The following is a 22,592-nucleotide window of genomic DNA, read 5'->3' on the forward strand; positions in this document are numbered from 1 at the left end:
CCAGGACCAGGAGCAAAAAATAACCCTCCCCTTGACTTCAGCTGCCCTGCCCTTATTGCCATGACAGAGCATAGGATCTGGTGTAACTCACATCGAAATCACAGTACATCCCACCAGTATATAAACTTCACACAAGGAGTCTGTAACTCAGATGATACGGCATGCAGCATAGGGATATATCTCTGTGGCTCCGCATCTTGTACTCAAGAGAGCTCACAAGGAAGAACTCTGATGAAGGGAATTATGTAGAAAGGACACTTTGGACACAAACCAGGACACTTTACAAAAACAGCCTGTCTCCACTGTCCAGACCACTCCTAAGAACTTGAGCACATTGCTAACTTTTTCTTGAATCCTAGCACATATCTCACTTTAGGAATCCAGACACAAATACTTAACACCAAACTCTTACTGCATTCCAACAAGTGGGGGTGCCAGGACAGTTCACCCTATATGAAGTGACTGACAATGAACTTGTACACATTTTTAAACAATACACAATCCCACGCAGATAGATAGATAGATAGATAGATAGACAGACAGACAGACAGACAGACAGATATCCCACCCTTCCAGTAGGAGCCCAGAAATAAGTTTTACTGTGTACAGTGGGAGTTTCTTCCACATTAATCCACATAGGATTGAAGCCACAATGACTTTACAGTCACTTTGAGAGATGGAGATCCATGAGGATTCAAGTCTTATGAATGGTTCAGTATGAAGACAGACCTGTTTTCTTTATTTAAGACATTTTAATATAGTTTTTTATCATAAAGGTTTCAGGGTGATGCACAACACAAAACAAATACAAAACATACAAAAACAAGAAAGCAGCAGAGAGAAAAATTAAAACTGGCAAAAGACTTGCTGAACTCATACAGCTAGCCTCCAATGGGAACTAGTTGTGGATTGTGGGTGGGAAAAGAGAAGATTTTTAGATTGTAAGTTCCTCAGGGCAGGGATCTATTATCTGTGAAGCACTATGCACACTAATAATACTTTATAAATGAGAGAGAATGGGGTGAATCTACTCTGGTACAGAGATGATCAAGAATACTCAACGCTTCCAAGTCCATTCTTCTTCCCTTTGGATCTCACTGGCCTGGGGGGAGTACAATACAATTAAATATTTATTAGATCTGTCAAGCAACAACAGGGGCTAGCACTCTTGAGATGCTTTAAAATGAACAAGGGAAACCTAGCACCTGAGGAAGCAAACAAAGTGAGTGAGCCACCTACATGGTTCTATTTCCCATCAAACAAGTGTGGTTTTTAAAATATATATATAATTTTTTGGTTTTGAGACATACAACAGCAAAATAATAAAATGTTTGTTTAAAAGTATACAATGTTAATTTTTAACATGCATTTAGATTTTTTTTAAATACTAAAATGTTCAGGATTTCAAAATTCACTACACGCCATCAAGGTATGGTGCTCTCTCCGTTTCCGCGTTGAGGCTGCAATCCTAACTCCATTTACCTGAGCGTAAACCCCACTGAATTCAGTAGGGTTTACATCTACAGCAAATAGACAAAGTTAGGATTGCGCTGCCTGTAAATCAGAGAGCATAGTGGCCTCCACTGAAATCAAACCAACATACCGTACATCGACCAACACAAACGACGTTTCATGTGGTTTGCTGCCCGCCCCTTCGAGCAGGAGGCGGAGCCGCGGGCCAGGAGGCGCCGCCCTCAGCTCGCTGAGGCAAGATCCATGTGCGCGAGCTCTTCAGTTTGCCGCCACGTGACGTGCTCACTTTCCCTTGCGAGTTTGACAGGAGTTTCGACGGGGCTTTTTTCTCCGCAGCTCCGCGGAGGAGGGAGCAGCCGCCGCCCTCCTTGTCCTCGGAGCCCCGACTTCGGCTTGCCTAGCCTGGACTACTTCTCCGTCCACGCTGCGGAGAAGCAAGGAAGTTGCGCTCTTCGCAATCGGAGACATACTGACCCGCAGCTCCCATCCGAGAATGTCGGAGCCCAGCACCCAGACGGCGGCGGCGAGGGACCAGGAGTCCCGAAGCCCGGCGGTAGGGCCCCTTTCTCCGCTAGTTCCACTCATTGTCTCCCGGCATTTCTTCTTCCCTCCACGCGGTGTTCGTTCTTTCTGTTTTCTGACGCCCCTTCCCAATTCTCCACCCCTCCCTCTTTTCTTTCTTTTTTTTTTTGCTTCCTCTCCTGGCTGACCTGAACCCCTTGCCCTTGTTTCTCCCTCCCCTTTTGCTTTCCTCGCCAGGCCCAGCTGCTTTGGGGGCTGCGTTGGGGCCTCCTGGAGGAGCCCCTGGGATTCATTAAGGTGTTGCAGTGGGTAAGTTTGTCCTCTCGTGCAACTTTTAAGGCTCTTTCTCTTTGAGAAGGGGGGGGGGAGAGAGAGAAGGAGAAAAATGACACTTCTGCCCAGCAGTGAACCGAAGCTGCCCTTGGAGATGAGAAGTTGCAGAAAAGAAAGGGGCTACATGGTGGCGGGGGAATGGGAGCGAGCTGTGAAGCGGGGCGGCGTGCAGGAGCAGACTGGGGGGTGGGGAGGGAATGCCGGAGTGCCTGCGTGCCTGCCCTCTAAGGCAGCCCTTCTACGTGCAAGGAGTCTGGATTCATGAACTGGGGTATGTATGGGAGCTGCCGTTAGCAGCGCTCACATTTCACTCGGGCGGGTTTAACCTTTCTGGAGCTCTGATCCTGCACATACCGCGCCTTAACTTGTCCCTGAGCTCACAAATTCTCTCTTCTCAGGCTTCCCAAGGGGAGATTAGAAGCCCTGGATTTATTTAGTTCCCAGCTCAGAGCCCAACTGTGGAGGGGCTCCGGAACCAATCTTTCTGTGCATTTCTCTAGGAAGTAATTGGTTGCCATGAAAATGCCCAAATTTCTCTCCATTGCAGAACAGGAATGCAAGAACCAGAAATTAATGAGACTTATTTAGACCTGAACGTAGTCTTACAAGGGCGCTAGTCCTTATTCTTGCTACAAAAAAGAAAAGACCCAGCATCTGTACTGGATAAAGTTAGCCCTTCAGCAGAGTAGTAACACATTGTACCTGTGTTTACTTTCGCTAAATACCATGTTATTACAACATGACAGTTTTTTTGGAACCAAAAGCAGATAGCATCCCTCCAGGAACATCTGCATGGTGACTTTGATTTGTGCAGTTTTGCAGTACTTCCTAAGAAGAATCAAAGCCACACATGGTTCATGATAACAAAATAGCACTGAGCTGACATTTATTTCATATGATCGTGCAGTCTTGGATAGGTTTAAGTTCAGTGTGGACACGTCACAAATATTGAATAGCATAAGACAGCCTTTGCCAACCTGCTGCCCTCTAGATAGTTTGGACTGCAACTTCCATCAGCTTCTGCCAGCATGGTTCTGACACCACATGCTGCATTGCTTTAGGGCAGCAATGGGGAACATATTGCCCTCCAGAAGGTGTTGGGCTACACCTTCTGTCTTCCCTGACAATTGGCCAAGCTGGCTGGGGCTAATGCAAGTTGGAGTCCAATGACATCTGGTAGGTTATAGGCTCCCAGCCTTGCTTTAGGACAATACTCTAATACAGATGCATCAAGACCCACTTTTAACTCATGGGACCTTGTGAATGGATTGGCTGATTAAAGCAGTGGGTCATCTGAACAATGACATAAAAGACTAATGTCAACACATTGGCAATGGCTTTCTGTGAAGCATCATTAGATTGTTCATGCCTTCACAGATGTGCCATATTATTTGCCTATTTGGTTATTTTCTGCATTCACCTCAGTTTTTGTGCATATGGCTCTTTTGCTACCTATAAGTAACAGATTACATTTCACATTCTGTTATATTTTTGTCAGGCCAGCAATATAGCACACTAAGTAGCTATAGCCTAGGCTCCTCTTTGTGACAAATTGGTTGTAAGAATCAGTTCTAAGAGTTTTTCATTTTGGGGCATAGGCCTAATGTTTATGTATGTCTTAATAAAGAGAAGCATCCACTGGTGGCCTTTTAAAATAAAAAGTAAAGGAAATGCAAACCTGATAGACTCAGAGTCTTGAAATGGGTCTTGAACTCCTTGAATAAAATATATAGCTTTGGTTGCATCAGATTATGATGCTTGAGCAATAATAACAAAAATAGTTACTGTGAAGGAGCATGGTAAAAGAAAATAAGCAGTTTCAAATTTCTGATGCCAGGTTACAAACTTTTTTGCATGCTTTCTTATGAGTGTGGAAGCATTTGCCCTTATGCATGGCTTGTCTAGGCCATCTATTGTGATGGTATGAAAACAGCGTTTTGTTCTAATGCAGCATTTTCCATCCTACATAAAAACTCTTTCTTGTGTGTCCTAACACCAGAGCTTGGAAAAGTTACTTTTTTTGAACTACAACTCCCATCAGCCCAATCCAGTGGCCATGCTGACTGGGGCTGATGGGAGCTGTAGTTTAAAAAAGTAACTTTTCCAGCTCTACCTAACACTTTATTGACTTGGAAAACAAAGGTCAGAATATCAGTAGAAACAGGGCCCATATCTTTAATACCTTTACCTTTCAGTCCAGTCCCTATTTCCCTCCACAGTTCTACAGATCTGGCTCTAAATTTGCTTAGTTCAAATGTATATCTGCACCAGGTGGTCAGCACTTGGACTGTTGCTCCTCACTTTGTAAAGCTCAGTTAATGGTGCTTGCAGCTTGATCTTGGCTCCCCAACCCCGCCTATTTCAGTGAGTGCTATCATGAACTACTAAATAAATGCAAACCCCGTGTAGACAAGATTGCATAGCTCATGAGGCGTGAGTCAGTTGACATGACTGGCTAATGAACAGACTGTAGGAAGAAGTTTTTAGCTTGATGCTTTGTTACACTTCTGCCAACAATGCAGGACGGCAGAGTTCTGGCTTTTTGAAATTGTCTCTGAACAAGACTCACTAGATCAGGCCTGCTGGCTTCTGAGGGAGCAGCGACAAGTGGAGAAACAGATTGTGATCATGAGAAACAGCTGGTCCCTTGTGGAGTAATCATCTATTAAAATCTCATTGTACTTTTAATTTTTTAATTTTTTGTTTCCATCATAGTCCCAGGTATGACCAGCTGCAGCCATGGCCACTACCTCATTTCTCTGCACCGTTCTTATAGTTTTTTTCTCTTGCATTTGTATTTGGATAGCCCAGTTTTGAAGTTCTTTGACTATAGTGATGCAAACAGTGATTGCACTAAAGCTATATCCCTTGCCTGCCAGTGCGAACTTTCACATTTGAGCATTTGATTGTCAGGAATGCTACGTGCAGTGTTTCTAACAGTTTTGATCCCATCAGTGGAGCTGTTGCTGAACCTATTGTCTTGCTATACATTGGTACCACCTCAGCATCATAATGCAGCACTGATATATCAAAACTGGTGCAAGTACTGACTCTGCTGTTGCCATAATGCTGAACCAGCTTAAGAGGTCTATTCACAGTTTTATATGGTCCCTGTATTGGTATGTAAAGATACTTGACTTGGGCGTAAGGGGAAAACAAAATACTGATCTCAGTGCATGTATATTCTTGGTCGGCATGATATACTAAACTGGAATAATCCTAATTTAGGAAAGCTTTACATTTCAAACATCTATTTTGTAATGCATTGGCTTTTACTTTTGGATTGATTATATGTAGCTCTTGGTCATTGGTACGGAGAACAAAAACCATTACAATGTAGAACTGTTCTTTGGTATACAGGTGCTTATGAACTTGGGCCAAATTGCTTTTTATTTTTTATGCTGATCAATTTCCACTGTTGTACTAGAGAACCGGAGAGCTGAATAAACTCATGAGATGCATTTGCCTTCAAACAGTAGTTGTTATATCTAAGGGCCCTAGCACAACCTGGTTTTCTGCAGTTCCAGATTGACTTTTTATTTGATACTCTCATTGTAGCAGAGAGATAGTCACTGCTCTGTAACAATTCTGGCCTCCCTATCCAGATAGCAAGATTTTTTAAAAGAAATTATTTTTAATTTTCTCGTGTGGTGTTCTATTAAAGATAAAATAGTGATTCATTAGGGTTTTCCCCCTTTTTCCCTTGAATTAATCTGTTGGATTTGCACATCACTTGACATGGATGTGCATTGTGGCATTGCTATTGTGGTTTGCATACAAGCTGATCTTACTGATGCAATGTTGGACCATTATGTTTCACATGATAAACCTGAGTGATTGTGATTTTTGAGATCTTGGATAGTTCATAGTAGCTGAAGCCAGATCTGTTGTCCTGCATGGAGTGTCTGTACCATTGCTTGTTGCCAACTGGAACAGATTTAATTCTAAACTCTTTGCTTTTTCCTCCAGCTGTTTGCCATATTTGCCTTTGGAGCCTGTGGTTCATTCAGTGCAGAAACAGGGGCTACTGTGAAATGCAGTGCAGAACCTAAAGAGACAACTGCTATCACTGTGCAGTTTGGATATCCTTTCAGGTAAATGGTAGTCTTACTGAGCGCTGATTTAGGAGATATTATGTGAATCTGGATATTGTAGCTAATATGGTGGCTATGATTCTCTTTCTAGCCCTTTATGTTCATGTGTTGACAAATCTTCCTTAAAAAAGAAAGAAACTTAGTTGCAAGATTCCTGCACTGAACAGGGGGTTGTACAAGATATCCCAACTTTAAATTCTGTGGGTGGTATTCAACTAAATCCTTGTGCTAGCGAAACAACTTCAATTGATGTAAGGAGATTTTCCCCCTCCCCCTGTACTGTCCCTAAATTTTCTCTAGAGAGTTGGAGAAAACCCTGCCACAAATTTAGGGGGCATGTGGGACAAGGAGAGGGGGAGAACATTCCATTGCGCCAAGGAAAAATCATTGAGCTGACAGAACATTCTACTTAGTGCTACGCTGAATACAACCCTGTGTTTCTAGGTGCTCATTATTGCAGGCTATCTTTTCAAGACGTTTCTATAGAAAATCCTGCAGGTTTTCATTATTAATTCAAATAGATCGAATTTTTGGGATGAGAGAATTACACAGTTTATTGGAGTGACTGCTAGAATCTTCCTTGTATTGACTGAGATCCAGAGAGCCTGTTCAGGCATATCAAAAGGGCTTGTTCATGCTTAGCAGGATTTTTCCCTTGCTTCCCTTGAACAACTCACCTGTTTTGCTTTGCAGCATGTGGGGCTACTGATCAAGAAACAGAAGCCCAAAGTCCCCTTGGTTGTATGCAACTAGTTACATAGTTAATTTGGGTCCTTCCTACATAAGATGACCTCTGCTGGACTAGATGTGGTCTGATCCAGCAATCTGTTCTCTCAGTGACCCAGATCCTTATGGGAAGCCCCCAAGCAGGACATGAGCACAATTGCCCTTGTACACTCATGATCCCCAGGTCTGATACTGGAGGCAGTATATAGCCATCATTACTTGTACAGATTGATAGCTTTATGCTCCATGCATTTGCCTAACCCCCTTTCAAAGCTATCTAAGTTGGTGATCATTGCCACATCTTGTGTATCTCATAGTTTTAACTATGCACTATGTGAAGATGTACTTCCTACTTCCTTTGGTCTGTACTGAATCTCGGTTTCATGACCCCTGGTTCTAGCAGGAGCAGCTTGCCTGGTGAGGCAGAGCCACAGCAATAGCCTGCTTGGCAGTGGCATCGCTGCCACCTACTGGGAGAAATGAGGTGTCAGTGAGGTCAGGGTTGTGAGGACACATGGCCAAAGGAAGTGCTCGATTGGCTGTGCCGGTATGTCCACATAACCTAACTTCACTGCAGCCTTGTTCCTCCTGGTACACCGAGGCAGTGCCACTGCCAGGAGGCTATTGTTGTGACTGTGCCCAAGCAAGTAGCTCTTTTGTTCTAGTATTGTGAGGCAGGGAGAAAAAACTATATCTCTACACCATTCATAATTGTATACGCCTCTGACTTGTTTCCCCCACCCCCGCTTACTTTTTTTACTAAACTAAACTACCCAAATGTGATAGCACAAAAAGGTTTTAGGGTTGTTCTCGCAGAGGAATATAATTCAGCAAGGTAATATAATTCATTACTTAATTAACAAAAACCATTTACATACCACTCATGATTCAAGAATATTCAGGCAGCTTACAACTCCTAAAATATAAATGAATTAAAACAACACATTTAGTAACAATAAATAACTAATTAATAAAACAGCAGCAACCACAATGAAATAGTATATACGTTTGTCTTAATATGACCTATTATTGAACTGTTGTTCAGAAACCAGCAAAAAAAAGTGACCACTGGATCCCTGAAAGGTGAAGAAAGTAAACGTGTGCAGAATGCAGGTAGTTACAGAATGCATCACATCAGTTTCTTGCAAGTTCAAATGTGGTTTTTTTGTTTTTAAATGAACCATTTAGGAGAACCAGACAAAGGAGCTGTCAGCTTTTCTGACATCTTTGGCTATGCAAGCCTGTGAAAGCATCATAAGCTAAACAGATACTGCAATGACAAAGATACTGTTGAACTTTGCTGTCTTAATGGGGAAAGGATCGTAGTTCAGTAGTAGAGCATCTGCTTTGCATGTAAAAGTTGCCAGGTTCAGTCCCTAGCATCTCCAGGTCAGGCTGCAAGAGACCCCTGCCTGAAACCCTGGAGAGCTGCTGCCAGTCTGTAGACAATACTGAGCTAGATGGACCGATGGTCTGACTTAGTATAAGGCAGCTTCCCATGTTCCTAATGGGGCATGGGGGAAGAAGGCACCCTTGGATACATAGGGCTCAACTGATATTTGCAAGCATTTTAGCTGAGGCTATCATATGCTTGTGTATTTGATGTTCCCTTTTCTGGACATATGCTTTTGACAAAATATGTTCTCAGCCATGTTAGCAATGAAGATAAATGTTTCTAATACAAGGCATAGAGAGCCAGCTTGAGAAAATTCTTAACACATGCAAGATAAGTTAGAAAATGTGTTGACATGCAATTTTTGGTGTACAGAGAACCGCATGGGTGAAGGCTACTAATCTGGATGTTTTAGCTTCTGGGCAATATGTAAAATTGTTGCCTGTTTAAGCTTCCCTTGATTTCTTGTTGGACATATATTTTCAGTTCTCTTTTTAAAGTAGGTACCCCCACTTTCTCAAGATACCAGAACCTCTTAGAGGAGTCCATCTGCACCAGGTATTTTCCCTCAGGCAAGCATTGCCTTCTCCAGCTTGTCCAAGTGTAACTATTTAAAATGGACAGGTTCCTGGTGCTCCTTGTTTGGAGGCAACTTTGCTTCTGCAATGCCATCAAAGACAGCATGAAGGGATTTGATTCTGTTGTCACCTCCCTTCCCAACACAACACTTCTTGGAGGATTCCATTGGCCATGGACTTCTGATTTACCTGGAGCCATGTCTGCTGTTTCAACAGAGTTTGATTTCCCTCTGTTCTGTTTGTTTGTATGAATGTGTTATATTATATTTCAAATAGTACTGAGGGGATCATTTAAAGCTGAGAGGCAGAGCAGTAATATACATTTAGTGTGGTTAAAATACTAATAACAGAGCTTTTTAAGAGCATTACCAGTGGAGAGTTTGGTAAATGTCAACTGAATCAGTACACCTGATAGACAGTGCAGTCCCTGTACTCTGATAACTGCTAGTCAGAATAGCAGACCAGAGTCTAGCATGAATTTGTCTTCTGAACTAATCTAAAACAAAAACCCTGCACAGACTGTCATTTACTCTTTTTTACACACACACAGCACATAAACACCTGCCTTCAAGGTCACTGCTGCCATACCATAGGGAAAGCTTATGTCTGGACAGCAGTATACCTGTGAATTCTGAATGCTTTGTGATTTGTTTTGGGAGGACAGAATATCTCCGTAATAGCAAACTTGAAAGCAGCAACTGACCTGACACATCTGTCATCTGTCATATATCATTTGTTGAGAAGCATATAAACTAGTCAAATATGTTAGAAGTTCCATATTGCTGTGCTCTCTCCTCTTTCCCACCCACCACTAATCTTTATCTATATTCTCTGCTAAATCCTAGTTGAGGTTGTGGTGAGGCTTAGTGCACTATACTGTAGGCAAATGTTTGCCACTTTCAACACTTGCCACTGCTAAAATCAAGAAACTGGATTAGATTGTGGGGAGTGGGGGAATTCATAGGTCCTTTTGACATGCTAAATTGGGCAATTACCTTTCTTGGAAAATAAGAAAGCAACAATGGAAAGCCTTTGTATGTTAGGGATCCACCACAAGACTTGTTGGATGAGTAGAAACAAGGCCAAAGTTAGAATGAAATCAATCTTGTACTCAGCGTATGAAAGATGTGAGCATGATTATATCTCTGTGCATCTTTGCCTCCCTGCCAACATCTGATAGCTATAAATACAGGCATGTCTGTGAAGTGTATTGAAATGCCTTTGAGAAGAAGGCGAACAAATTGGAAAGGTTGATAGTTGTTCTAGCAGTGGCAACACAGAACAAAATATCTGGTGAATATTCCCTTAAAATAATTAATTGTATTGTGTATGAATTGAGAAGCTCATCATCATCATTATTAATTACAATTATATCCTGCCCTTCCTACCAGAAGAAGGAATAGCAGATCTTTAAATGAAGGAGGTATTTGGTCTCATTTTCTGAGCTCTTCTTGCTGCATGACTTTTACATTATGTAAGGGCATGGACAGGTAATGTGTATTTTGGTAAATTACAATACTCTGCAACCTCTTGGTTGTGGGGGATACAGACCTCTTCCATCACGGTCGTGCCTCCATTGCAGGGAGTCCAATACAGTTTGGTGTTGATGGTTAAATTACTGTCCAGCAAGTCCTTAGATTCCTTGCTTAAACTATAGCCCATGAGCTTAAGAATATCTCCCTTGAAACTTTTCTCAGAGGCATGTTCAACAAAAAAGCTAGTGTTTGGACAGAATTGGAAATGTTTAATTCTTCTGTTTCAGCCATGTAATAAGTTTTCATTTTTCCATGGAAGCGTAGCTGGCTTTTTCTACCTGCTGAATTTTCCGATGGTTTCTGTAGACTCTGCTTATTAAAATCAGTGGTACAGCTTCACATAACCTACAAAGGATTTGATCTGCTGCATGTAGGCAAATTTACTTTATAGTTCTTGAATGCAATTGAAGGGAAATCTCCTTATTCTAATGTCATTAAACATAGTTTATGTTGGAAGCTGCTGCTGGTGGCTCAAGCTAAAGAGCTTCAGGCTTCAATGCCAGCCTGGTTCAAATGGCACATGTGGGGAAAGTCTGGTGGCTATGTAGAGAACCACTAGTGTTATACCACCTGATAGCAGCTAGGTGGAGAGCTCTAATAGCTCTTTTTAGTGACCAAAAAAATATCCAAATAGCGAATATATTTCTCTAGTGTCTATATCCACTTGATATATTTGGTCACCTTGCAGAGGGCTATGTATATTTATGTTACACTTGTATGAACCCCTAGTAAAAAAAAACAATTTTCTCCATAAAATGAAAGCTGCAATTATGTGTACCAGCAAAGTAATTGCTTTGGAAAGCTGGCAGTGTAAGGTGGAAAAAACACACACCCTGATCCTGCTGAATAGTAGCAGCCTGAGCAGTCCCAGCAAGTTTCCAGGAAGGAGGTGTCTTTCATAGACATTTCCACCAGCTGTCAGCTTTGGTAGGAAGTTGGTCAAATACCATACTGTAGGAAGTCTTAAAGAAATCTACACTGCCTATATTCCAGAGCTTGGGTATGTAATTAAAACAGGGAGATACTACTTTTCTCTCTTTCAAGGAAAGGTCTTGTGCAGGTCATGTAAAATAATCTCTCCCACACATGCATCTTTTCAAAGCTGTGTCAGTGCCAAAGATGATTGCTCCTTCAGGGTAAAGGCGAGAGGTGCTATCATAGCAAGCTGGATAGGGAAGGCATCACCTGTCGTCAGGCCCCAAGATAAGATTTTGCTGAGGAGACCCAGATATCAAGTAGAAAGAGTGATGCAAGTCCATCTCAGAGAGGCTGGAAACAGATAGTTTTTGTTTTGAGGTGTGTTTTCCCAGAGAGCTGGAGGCAGTTTGAAGAGTTAGTGTAGTATAGTAGTTAGAGTGTTGGACTAGGACCTGGGAGACCAGGGTTCAAATCCTGACTCAGCCATGAAGCTTGCTTTGGCCAGACATAATCTCTCAGCCTAACTTACCTCACAGAGTTGTGAGGATAAAATGGAGGAGGAGGAGAAGCATGTACACCACTTTGAGCTCTTTGGAAGAAAGGTGGGATGTAAATGTAGGAAGACTAATAAAAAAGTATTTGTTTGCTGTTTAGTATATACATTCATCCCACTTTAATCTGATAAACAGGTGCTGCAAGGTTTTTGTGCTCTTTCAAAAAGCCTGCACAATTTGTCTGACCTAAGAGGGAGAAAAGAAATGTTTGTTCATAATGGGAAGCAATACCTTACTCAAACAACTTCTAACTTGCTTAAAACTACTGTCTCCAATCTCATCCCCATTTGTCAGAGGTGGCTTGTGGCTTAATTCCCTTGTACCAGATATTTAAACTGTACTACATTGTTTCTTTCTCTTTCCTTTTCACCTTCACCAGGTTGTACAAGGTTCCATTTGATATGCCAGACTGTATTCAAGGATCTACTGCTAAAAGGGTGCTGCATCTCATGGGAGACTTTTCAGCACCTGCTGAATTCTTTGTGACCTTGGGTGTCTTTTCTTTCCTGTATGCCATGGCAGCTCTTGCAGTATATCTAAGATTTCACTCATTCTACAAAGAGAATAAGAAGCTACCTTTTGTGGTAAGATTTCAGTTTGGTTCTCTGCTCTTTGATGCAGGAACTAAATCCAAGAGAACCAGTTTCTAAAATGCTTCTGGAATTAAAGACTATTCTCTGTCCAAATATTATATTATATTCTGCTTGGGAAGTCCAGAGTTGGTCAAGAGGACCATGAGAAAATTATGTGTTGAGTGGATCTGGACTGTGCCTGATGTGCAAGTCTTGCCCTACAGCACTGTGACATGACAAGCTGTGCCTACTGAAATTCCTGTTTCTGCCCAACTATTTAATGTATACAAACTCTTGTCTTGGTCATCCCTCATTTTAGAGTGAAATATCTGGACTTTTTTTTAGTAGGAGGAGCACTTTGTTCTAAACAGCAAAGACTAGATGAAAACTATGCATACGAAAGCTGTCACTAAATTCTTTCCCCTTTGGGGATGGATGTAGCCATTTGAATTATGATGGCCTCTTATCCCTTGTAGATCCTTTCAGAGTATATTGGGTGGCTGTGGAGAATTGGGCATAGATATTCTGGAACAACATCATATAAAGGACCCGAGAAATTAGATGGAACAATGGCTCAGCATTGAGAGCCTTCAACGCTTGTGACTTTTGGGTGGAATAGGGAGAGCAGTCTGTTCTCTGAGATGGAGCAATTTTGTTTTTGTCTGTTTTTTCTCTCCAGGATTTCTGTGTGACCGTCTCATTTACCTTTTTCTGGTTAGTGGCATTTTCAGCTTGGGGCAAGGGCCTGTCTGATGTGAAAGGTGCTACACGACCTTCTAACCTGATTGCTGCCATGTCAGTGTGTCAACACAAAACTGCTATATGCAATGCTGGGGCCACACCTTCTATGGGCCTGGCCAACATCTCTGTGGTAAGAGCAAGATTGTGTCGTTTTGGTGAAAAAACAGTGGGGTTTCAACTGCATTGGACCCAGTGGGTCTGGCTCCATTGATTTTAATAGAGCTTAGTTGGTTTCATTTCATACTTGAGATATGCTATATACAGGTTTTTAAGTTCCATGAAGCTCCTCAGTTGGTCTAAAGCTAAATGTAGTGATGTAGGTTCTGTCTTTTCAGCTATTGACTATAATGTACGCTTGCCTTACAAACAGCTCCTTAACAATAGAAAGCTATTTGAATTTCAACTTTAAAAAAAATGCAGTTGGTATCTTTATTTCTTAAGTACTTATTTCAAAAGTCTTGCCCTTTTCCATCTGTTCGCCTGTGAAGAACGGTGTCTTTGCATGTATTGAGTAGAAAGCACCTAAATCTTTTAAACTACATGCATGATGGAGTATAGCTGCTCCTATAATATATTCAACTTAGGCTGCAACCCAATACACACTTGGAGTAAGTCCCATTGAACCCAGTGGAGCTTACTTTGTAGATATGTATTGGATTGCACTGTTAGTGATGACCTAACTACAGGCTTCAGCAGCTGAAGAGCAGAGACAGGGTATCTACTGATTTTTAATAGATTATCAGCCTCAACTTAGTCCTTGCAGTCACAAATGTGGATGAGAATCGCTGGTCACCACTGCCCACAAATATTTACTGAAAACTGGTGGAAATTTCACCTTTTTACTGTTTTTTATCAACTTACCAGGAAAGTGCATGGGGTCTCAAAGGCAGCTGCACAGCCACTTGTTGGATATGTTTTAACTTGGATTCCTACATTGAGTAGAGGGTTAGAGTCGATGGCTTTATAGGCCCCTTCCAATTCTACTATTCTATGATTCACTTTGTGTCTGTATCTCTTTTTTAAAAATTCTGATCTGTTCTGAGTTTCTCTGTCCACTTCAGTCTGTGATTCAGGTTGCAAGCTGCTCTGTGTTCCCCATTTTAGATGGGAAATCTAAAAATGGCTATAAACTTTCTCCCTTTTTGGCAAAAAGCAGATGACAGCACAGGAGCCATTCCAGAGTGGATTAAGGTTGCTAAATTGCAGTCCAGGGACTTTTGTGGGGGGAAGCAACAGGGATTCAGTTTCCTCCATAATCCATATTAGGGCGATGCATTGATTAGGCAAACTAAAACACCATAGCTATTTCATATTGTAGAGGTGGAGCTGGGGTTTGGCTCTTGCTTTTTCAGACCTTAAAATAATTAAGAGGTGGCTGAGTGGTGTATATTCTTGCCTGTATGTATTTTTTAAAAAATCTATTAGCTTCACAATGTGGGGCTGTTCTTAATACTATCTATGGAGTGCTGAGGAGCGTCAGAGGATTTTTTCCCCAAGAAGTTCAGTGGACTATTTTTTTAAAAAATTAATGACGCTTTTAGCTTCTTAAAAAAACTTCCATAACAGTGCTTTAACAACAACAAAAATCCATAGCTCCTCAGTGCTCTACAGGCCACATTTAGACGACCTCATTTCTTGCAAAGCCCATGAACCTAGAGTTCAGAAACAGAGACAGAAAAACATAGGTATCGAGCACACAGTAAAGTAGAGAGTACAGAAAAGCAGAGCTGACACGAGGCTTCATAGGGTCCTGATACAACTTGGGGCATTTTGTTGATATCACAGTTTGCCTGGGGAAGAGCTAAAATTGCTCCTAATCAACACATTATTTGGCCCCAGCACAGAGCAACTGCACACCCCTAGTACACAGCCTGCTGAGAGATCTTCGCTACAAGTGCTTTTGCATTAACTGTGCACTTCTCTCTTTCTTTCTCAGCTGTTTGGTTTTGTCAACTTTATACTGTGGGCTGGAAACTGCTGGTTTGTTTTTAAAGAGACCCCTTGGCACGCACAGACCACCAACAAAGAAAGCTCTGCTGAACAAGGAGCTGTTGATAAGCAATAAGGAACCCCCCCCATTCCTGAAGCCTCTTCTTCCCCTGTCAAGAACAGTGACTTGTCTCACATACATGCCATCCCATTTCACAGCAGGGCAGAAAGTGTGTCTTCTCTGCCGTCTTTGCTGCTGTCCAATAGTCATACTGGCTTCCCTCTCTTGACTATTTTGGAACGCCTTCCTTCGACTGAAATCAGAGGTCCTCTTGTGGTTCTAGATACACACACTGTATATGGTTACAAGAAAACTCTTCTTCATTTGGATTTTTTTATAAATGTACGTTGTACATTGTAACTTTGGCTGTGAGTCCTAGGGTGTGTGGCATTGTTTCTTCACAGCTGCTTTTGACCACTTTATAATGAGAAAAGCAGGTAGAGTTGAATAAGAACATAGAGATAACAAAGACATTAGTGCTACAGAACCTGGGACATCTAGGCACCTTTGAGAGTAAGTATAGCTTCTACTCTGCAGCCAAAATAAAAGCAGAAAACAGCAATATGATACCTGGCTTAGCAGCAAAATAAAGGAGAAATGCAAAGGGAGTATTTTTACTTTGATACGAAGGAAGGAAGGAGGGTGGTATGTTTCTCTGTGCTGCTTATGGAGTATGAATGTGCTAAACATCTCTCTGCTTCCTTTAAACTCAGTTGGATGAAAGCAGGGGCTGCTGTTTGCCAGCAGGTGGCTAGTTCACCCTTGTATGACAAAGATTTGGTGGCTCTCTTCTTTTCTCTCTGGTCATGCACAGATGTATGCTAAGAGTACATTGAGCCACAATTGCTGACCCCTGCCAGTGTGAGCTGTTTTGTAGGTTTTGGTCTCCGTTTTCTTACACTGTGTTTTATGCATGTAGTGGAGATAAACCCTTCACTATATAGAAATGGCATTGATGGAGGTTTTCTGTCACTCCCAGATGAAAACCCTAGACATCTGTTTCAGCGCCTTCCTGGTTTTTGTTTTACTTTTAAATATGCAAACCTAGACAAATTTGGCTCAGCTTTTAGGATAGTTGGTTATAAAACTTGGGCCCGAGAGGCTTAGGACATTCATTTCCTGGCTGGCAAACATGCAGGGGAAGAATGGGATTCTGTACAACATGTGTTGTTTGTTTAGAATCTTTCTGGTTAATAACCTTAGTTCTGGCCTCTGAACCCCATGGTAACAGGAACTGCTGAACTGTAAAGTTTGTGATGTGGATTGTGGGTTACTGAATGCATCTATGCCACTATCATCTCCAACATCCCTTTTAACTCCATTGTGGCAGTAGACAGCTGGCAGTAGATTTTTGTCAGGAACATTTGATGGAGGCCTGAGGCATCCCAGGCCCACCAAGTGAACATGGAAATCTTTAAGGAAGTTTCCAGTATCCCTGGAAGTCCCTCTGGCACATGATAGGACCACCAGTTTAGGATAGTGTTAAATCTGACATCTTTCTGGATATCTTTTAAAAAATCACAGAAACACTTGTTATTGCTTATATGAAGCAGGTCGTTTCAGAAGACAGCTGTCACTTTTTCTTCCTTATATTGATCATGCAATTTACACAAACAAGGGGCTAGAGCCTGACCCTGAGTTTACTCTAAACTCTTCTAGTTACCTATTTTCTGAAACTTGTGAGAAAACAGAAAAGAAGCACCCCAAATTCTTAAATCCCTGTGCTTCCATGTGTCTAAATCTTAGATGGTGGAAATTAGCTGTTTGGGAGGTTGTGGGGTGCAGCAGGTTGGGGTTAAGTTCTTGCTCTGCTGAATTAAACTTTTCACATGGGACCTTGTCTGGTCTTGGTCCTCTTATTTCCTTTTTCTCCTTCCCACTCAGAGAGAGTAATTTTCTCTTACAGAAGGAGAAATGTTAATGGTGCTTTATTAGGTGTGGGACCTTTATGTTAAGCAGACCCTCTTTGTATTTTTTGTGAACTTCCCTTTTCTCCCTGTAGTTTAATTATTGCAATTGCTCCAACATTACAGAACAAGAGCCTTTATGGAATCCTGTGGCACGTCTGCAGTGAAACCACAAAGAATGAAGCATACGATCATCCCTTGTGGTGCTGCAATGTCCAGATTTTCTTGCAACATGAGGACTGGTATAATACAAAAAGAAAACTGCCTAGTTAGTAGGAAAGAGGTCTTCCTCCAGTTTTCAGTCCAACTATTTTCTAGAAAGACTTCTCCCGGTGATTTAAACACACGCCCGCACACACACCACCACATACACACCATGTCTCTGGCCAAATACTACTCCATCATTGGAAGCAACTTCTTGCATGGTAGTGTGTTCCATGACTGACGATTACAGTGGGTGCTGTGCTAGAATCTGAAGCACTTGAAAGTACAAACATTATTGAAACCTGAGAAAGGCGATCAACCCTCCATATCTCCCCAGCTGGATTTCTTGTATACATGGCTAATTCCTCCTGTGTCTTATGTTTTCTAATTTCTTAAAGGTTTGTCTGAGGTCCTCAGCTGGTATTAATTGATATTGAGTGCTGCCAGTTCATACCAGCTGTGTGTAAGCCATGGCAAAGCCTGAACAATGCTGCTTCAAACATTGGAAATGTTCTTTGTAAACGGATATTAGAAGCAGGAATAAATGGCTGTGGGAGTGTTATCCAATTGGCAGTAATGGGTCCTGAACAAGAAATGGCAATTGTATACCATTGATCATGCAAAACATTTGCCACATGGCCCAAGTTCCTGTGAGTTTGCTTCTCTCTGAATTTTTGTATGAATCTATGTATAAGAGAAATAATACATAGTTTAGCCTAGTAGAATTACATTTGGCATTTCACCTATGCACAGCAAATGAGAGGCCTGTTGAGAACAGCTGAACAGGCAGCAGGTGCAGGATGTTTCACACCCTTGTTGGTTTTCTACTTTTTGGATATACCCGATGCACTGAAACCACATCCTGTATGACTAACTCAGACTTCAAACTGCATATTAGTTATGACACATCCCTCCTCTGTGATGGAGCTCCACAAGACAGACTTCAAGCAGATGATGGGACCAGCAGAACTTGTAATAGAAAGAAGGGGAAGGGCCAATCTCAGACTGTACTTGCTTTGTATTTTGTGGCCTAAGAATCCCCCTCCTTTTTTTCAAACTTGTTTTGAGTAGGATGAGAGGAGAGTCCAGGCCTGGCATCTGTACAAGTTCTCAGTGTGAGAAATGGTGTGGTTAGTGATGCTTAGAGAGAGGTATGCAGAAAATCTGCATGCCCTATCCTGTCCTGAAAAAGCCACTATTTCTATGGGAAGTAGAGGCCAGCATCCCAATACTGAATGCTCCTGGGCCTAGTCTCCCAGCTCTCTCAATCACTTCTTCCTCTAGTGGCAGCATGTTGCATGTTCTTCTCTTTCTGCTGATTGTTGTTATGGTTTTAATATAATGTCTGGAGAGTTTGCTCTGAGAGAGAGCTGGCTTTGGGCAGGTTTTCTTTGTGCTTGCCCACTGTTTCCACTTTGATCTGTTTTGCAGCCCAGTTCATAAAATACAGTTAAAAAACTTGCTATCCTCAGCACAGCATCAACTGGCATGAACAGATTTTGGAGTCCTTGTTTCTACTGTACCATCCACAGCTGGCATAGTATACCAACATAATATCCTATAATGTGGTATGAAGGCCTAGATCTGGTCAGTGACTGCATAGAAGACCACCTAGGAACCACTTGTATATTTCCTTGGGTTTCATGATGGAAGAAAGGTGAAATAGAAATGTAAGGGGGAAATGCACTGAAACTTCATCTTTTTGTGGAATAGTTTCTAATTTTCTAAGGCTATGTGCAGACAACAGGCAATAACTAGTTTATATAAAGACTTGGAAGTGATATTTTAGACCAACCGTTGCCTTATGGTGTGGACACTGAGTTGGATCCAACTAAATCATTGTATGAATGGAAGAACTTCCATGAGTGCAGTGGAACTTCCCCTCCCTTTTCTCCCCTATGTGTCTCCCACACCACTCCCAAATCTGCTCTATAGGGTTGGGAGAACCCGCAGAGCAGATTTGGGGGAGAGGTTCTGCTGTGCTTACGGAAGTCGTCCTGCTCACACAGTGATTAAGTTGGATACAATCCATTAACTTTCTGTGTCCCTGTATGGTCAAACTAGTTTAGTAGGGGAGGATGAGGAGGACTCCAAGTTACATAGTGGAATGGCCGACAGAGGTCAGCAATCCCTAGAAATGTGAGCCGTATTAGACAGATGCAATAGATACATGTGTGACTGAAAGAGATGCTTTTTTAGTAGAATCCACAATAAATAATACATGCACACTTTCCCCATGTCTAAAGCATTTGGGGAACTTGAATGTTGAAGGGTTTGTTTTTGTATGGGACATGGAGGAGAGCTATCTACTGTAGGAAGAAAAAAAATGCCAATTTTCTTAGGAGTGAAACTGAATACACTAGAAGTTGATTGCAGCAGCCTACTAGCTTTTGACTTGCAGCAAGGTATTTTCCCTGCCCTCTTTATATTAATGTAATTGTTGTGTGAATAGTGTCATATGGTGTAGCCACTAGGTGGCACTGGACTTATTTGTGTCTCTGTAGAGTAGGAATTGGTTTCCTGTGGGTTTTGTTCTTGCTTCAAGAGGGACGGTAAAGTTTTTGTCTGGCTTCCTGATTGGTATGGCCTGAAAGTCTTCCATGACAATGCTGAAGCAGGCCTAGTACTGGAGTAGTAGTAAAGACATAAAGCTCCTGTTGCTCTGGATAAATAGTCTACATTCAGCTAAAAGCTCAGTTTCTTTTTGTACTTATAATTATGTTGAGATGATCCTAGCGGTCAAAAAACCAGGTATTTCCTAAAACCAACAGAACTTCATAAGAGAGATGAATAAACAGGAAGTCACAGCTTTGTATCCTGCTCTTCCTTAGTAATGGAACTGTACATGGGGTGAAAGCTATTATCATTTTTCCTGTGACAAGAACCCTGTGACACAGAGTAGGGTGAGAGAAGGAAAGACTAGGGAAAGGTCATCCAGTGACCTTCATGGGTGAATGGGGGATTTGAACCCATATGTTCACATTCTGCAATACACTACTCTGATTTTCCACAAAATAAAGTCAATCAGAAAATTCCTAAAAACACTGAAGTGAATAAATAATGTTGATTCACTGAAATAGGCAAATCTATTTGATTGGCTCATTCCCCCGCCCTTGCTAAATAAAGAATGGGAAAGGGGAGAAATAGGGATTCAGAGCAATTGGCAAATAATATGTCCACAAAGAGGAGCAAGAAAGTTTGCAGAAAGATTATGTGAAAACCGCAACCAGTTTTCCTTTGGTTTGTGACCCATCAGCGGAGCCATAACCACTCTTAAGTCATTCTCTATTATGAAGACTAGAAACCTGCTTGTTTTTTGAGAAGAGATTTTCAGGATTCCAAAGGATTTTACAGATGCTACTGCAGATAACAAATTCGTTTTACTTGTGGTATAAATGAGCATCATGGATGTTACTAGTCTCCCTGCAATATGGTTTAGACAATGTTGTGTTCTGTTGAGTTCTCTATCTCCTGTTGCTTTCCAGAGAAATTTGGAAATCTACCCTACCCAGGCTAATTCTGCTTTCGTGATGCCAAGGGGAACAGTTACTGAATTATGAGAACACAAAGAGTCTCATTGGCACATTGACAAGAAATGCATTCTGATATTGATTGTATTGGGTCAGCTCCATTCTCATGTGGTAACTAAGGTTAGAATATGATCATGTCATAGTCCATTTAGTTGCATTCATAAACTGACCTGGGCCTTCAGCCCAGGTTTCCCTGCTCAGATTCCCAATTCAATTTTATAAACAGTTCTGGTTCAGAGCAACATTGCTCTTTGAAGGGGGGGGGGCACATTATTTGTACAGTGTACACAAAAGATTGAAATTATAGAAATTCAGTCTAATCGTTTTAAATATAATATCCATATGCAAACATGTTATTGTAACTGATAAACCTTATCAAGTCACTGAAAAAAATCCACATGTTAAACGATTGTTGCAACAATAATTCATAAATCAAACAATCCCAAATTCAGTCTTAGATGACAACCTGGTCCTGTAACGTATGAACTCCTGTCTTCGTTAGCTGCTATTATACGGCATACAAGTCTTCATTTTCAATATACTGTCATGAGAGCTCATCCATAATTAGCAAAAGATAGTTTTGTTGCTCTTCCGAGGTTTTAGAATAATGGAGACTTTAGGTTAAAGTATAAGATCTTCTGAACAGAGACTCTTGTTTATTTTGATTTTTTAATTGACACAATTTTTAGCCAGTTTCGAATGTTTATATATGGACATTCTATTAAAGAATTGATTTGACTGAATGTGTGTATTATCAAGTTATTTATTTGTGAGAGCGGAGCTGTTTTTTGGAGGTGTATTTCTAAGGATGCTCACTTACAATCTGTCCCATTACCTCGACCCCAAATATTAACTGTTAACCTGAAAAATAATGCTCAGCACTAGTGTTTGTTTTAAACAATACTGAGAGCTTGAGCTTTTGGTGATTGCTGTTTTAATATAAAATTGTGTGGTTTGTTGTTTTAAAGCCTGTAAAGAAGATCTTGATGTGTGTGTATGTACTTGCCGCACCCAAAAGGAAGAAGGCAAATAAAAAGAACTACAGGTTTTTCAAATGTTGTGATCTTAAATATGTGGTACTTTTAAGATGCTGGATATATATTTTTTAATATTTAGAGCATTAATATGAGGCTTTGTTTATATAGCTGCCAGCATCAAAGGAACAAGATGCTTTTCCTCATGTAAATTGACAATGGCCTTTGAAGGTATCATCGTTGCCTTAAATAGTGAATATGTTGACATGTCCATTTTGCTCTAGAATATTTAGAGCATTATTATCACCCTGAGCTGCTTCAAGGAGCAGGATCCAGATTTGATCAACACATAGAAAAAAATTCTGAGTCCTGACGAGGAACCCCTGTAACACCAAATCTGATTCTTGAGCATTCCTTATTGGATATCTTGTTTGTGCTTTCATTTCTGTTGGTTTCTAGCTGTTATACAATATACAGTTTACAATATGCTACAACTGTATGTCATGCTTCATAAAGAAGGAGCAGGAAAAAAGGAAGAAGGGACAGGA

The 22,592-nt window shown here is 41.3% G+C and overlaps 2 protein-coding genes across 6 annotated transcripts in view; one reads left to right on the forward strand and one right to left on the reverse strand.

Moving 5' to 3' along the window:
• The window catches only part of PSMA5 (proteasome 20S subunit alpha 5), a 39,483-nt gene extending 37,791 nt beyond the window's left edge, over positions 1 to 1,692 (reverse strand). The window contains exon 1 of the mRNA XM_061632545.1: positions 1,604 to 1,692. The gene's annotated coding sequence lies outside the window, so the exon portion shown is untranslated. The remainder of the gene's footprint in view (positions 1 to 1,603) is intronic.
• Positions 1,692 to 22,125, forward strand: SYPL2 (synaptophysin like 2). Of its 5 annotated transcripts, XR_009763512.1 has the most exons (7): positions 1,697 to 2,026; positions 2,233 to 2,304; positions 6,298 to 6,422; positions 12,506 to 12,710; positions 13,378 to 13,569; positions 15,376 to 15,942; positions 17,463 to 17,546. XR_009763512.1 is itself a non-coding variant. In XM_061632538.1 (6 exons), the coding sequence occupies exons 1-6, from the start codon at positions 1,967 to 1,969 to the stop codon at positions 17,607 to 17,609; spliced, it is 801 nt and encodes a 266-aa protein (XP_061488522.1). In that variant the 5' UTR covers positions 1,692 to 1,966; the 3' UTR covers positions 17,610 to 22,125. The 5 variants fall into 5 exon arrangements, 4 of the variants coding, with proteins under 4 accessions (XP_061488522.1, XP_061488524.1, XP_061488523.1 ...); XM_061632538.1 differs by lacking the exon at positions 15,376 to 15,942 and having other exon boundaries at positions 1,692 to 2,026; positions 17,463 to 22,125; XM_061632539.1 differs by lacking the exon at positions 17,463 to 17,546 and having other exon boundaries at positions 15,376 to 17,264.
• Positions 22,126 to 22,592: the final 467 nt, after the last annotated feature.

Source organism: Rhineura floridana, chromosome 6 (assembly GCF_030035675.1).
Source record: "Rhineura floridana isolate rRhiFlo1 chromosome 6, rRhiFlo1.hap2, whole genome shotgun sequence".
NCBI lineage: Eukaryota > Metazoa > Chordata > Lepidosauria > Squamata > Rhineuridae > Rhineura > Rhineura floridana.

What these genes read in the sequence shown, in the direction of transcription:
- SYPL2 (XM_061632538.1), top strand. Translation starts at nt 1,967, where the DNA reads ATGTCGGAGCCCAGCACCCAGACGGCGGCGGCGAGGGACCAGGAGTCC. An exon ending in ATAAGAAGCTACCTTTTGTG is followed by an intron (nt 12,711 to 13,377) that starts GTAAGATTTCAG and finishes TTTTCTCTCCAG; the next exon opens with GATTTCTGTGTGACCGTCTC. An exon ending in GCCTGGCCAACATCTCTGTG is followed by an intron (nt 13,570 to 17,462) that starts GTAAGAGCAAGA and finishes CCAACATTACAG; the next exon opens with AACAAGAGCCTTTATGGAAT.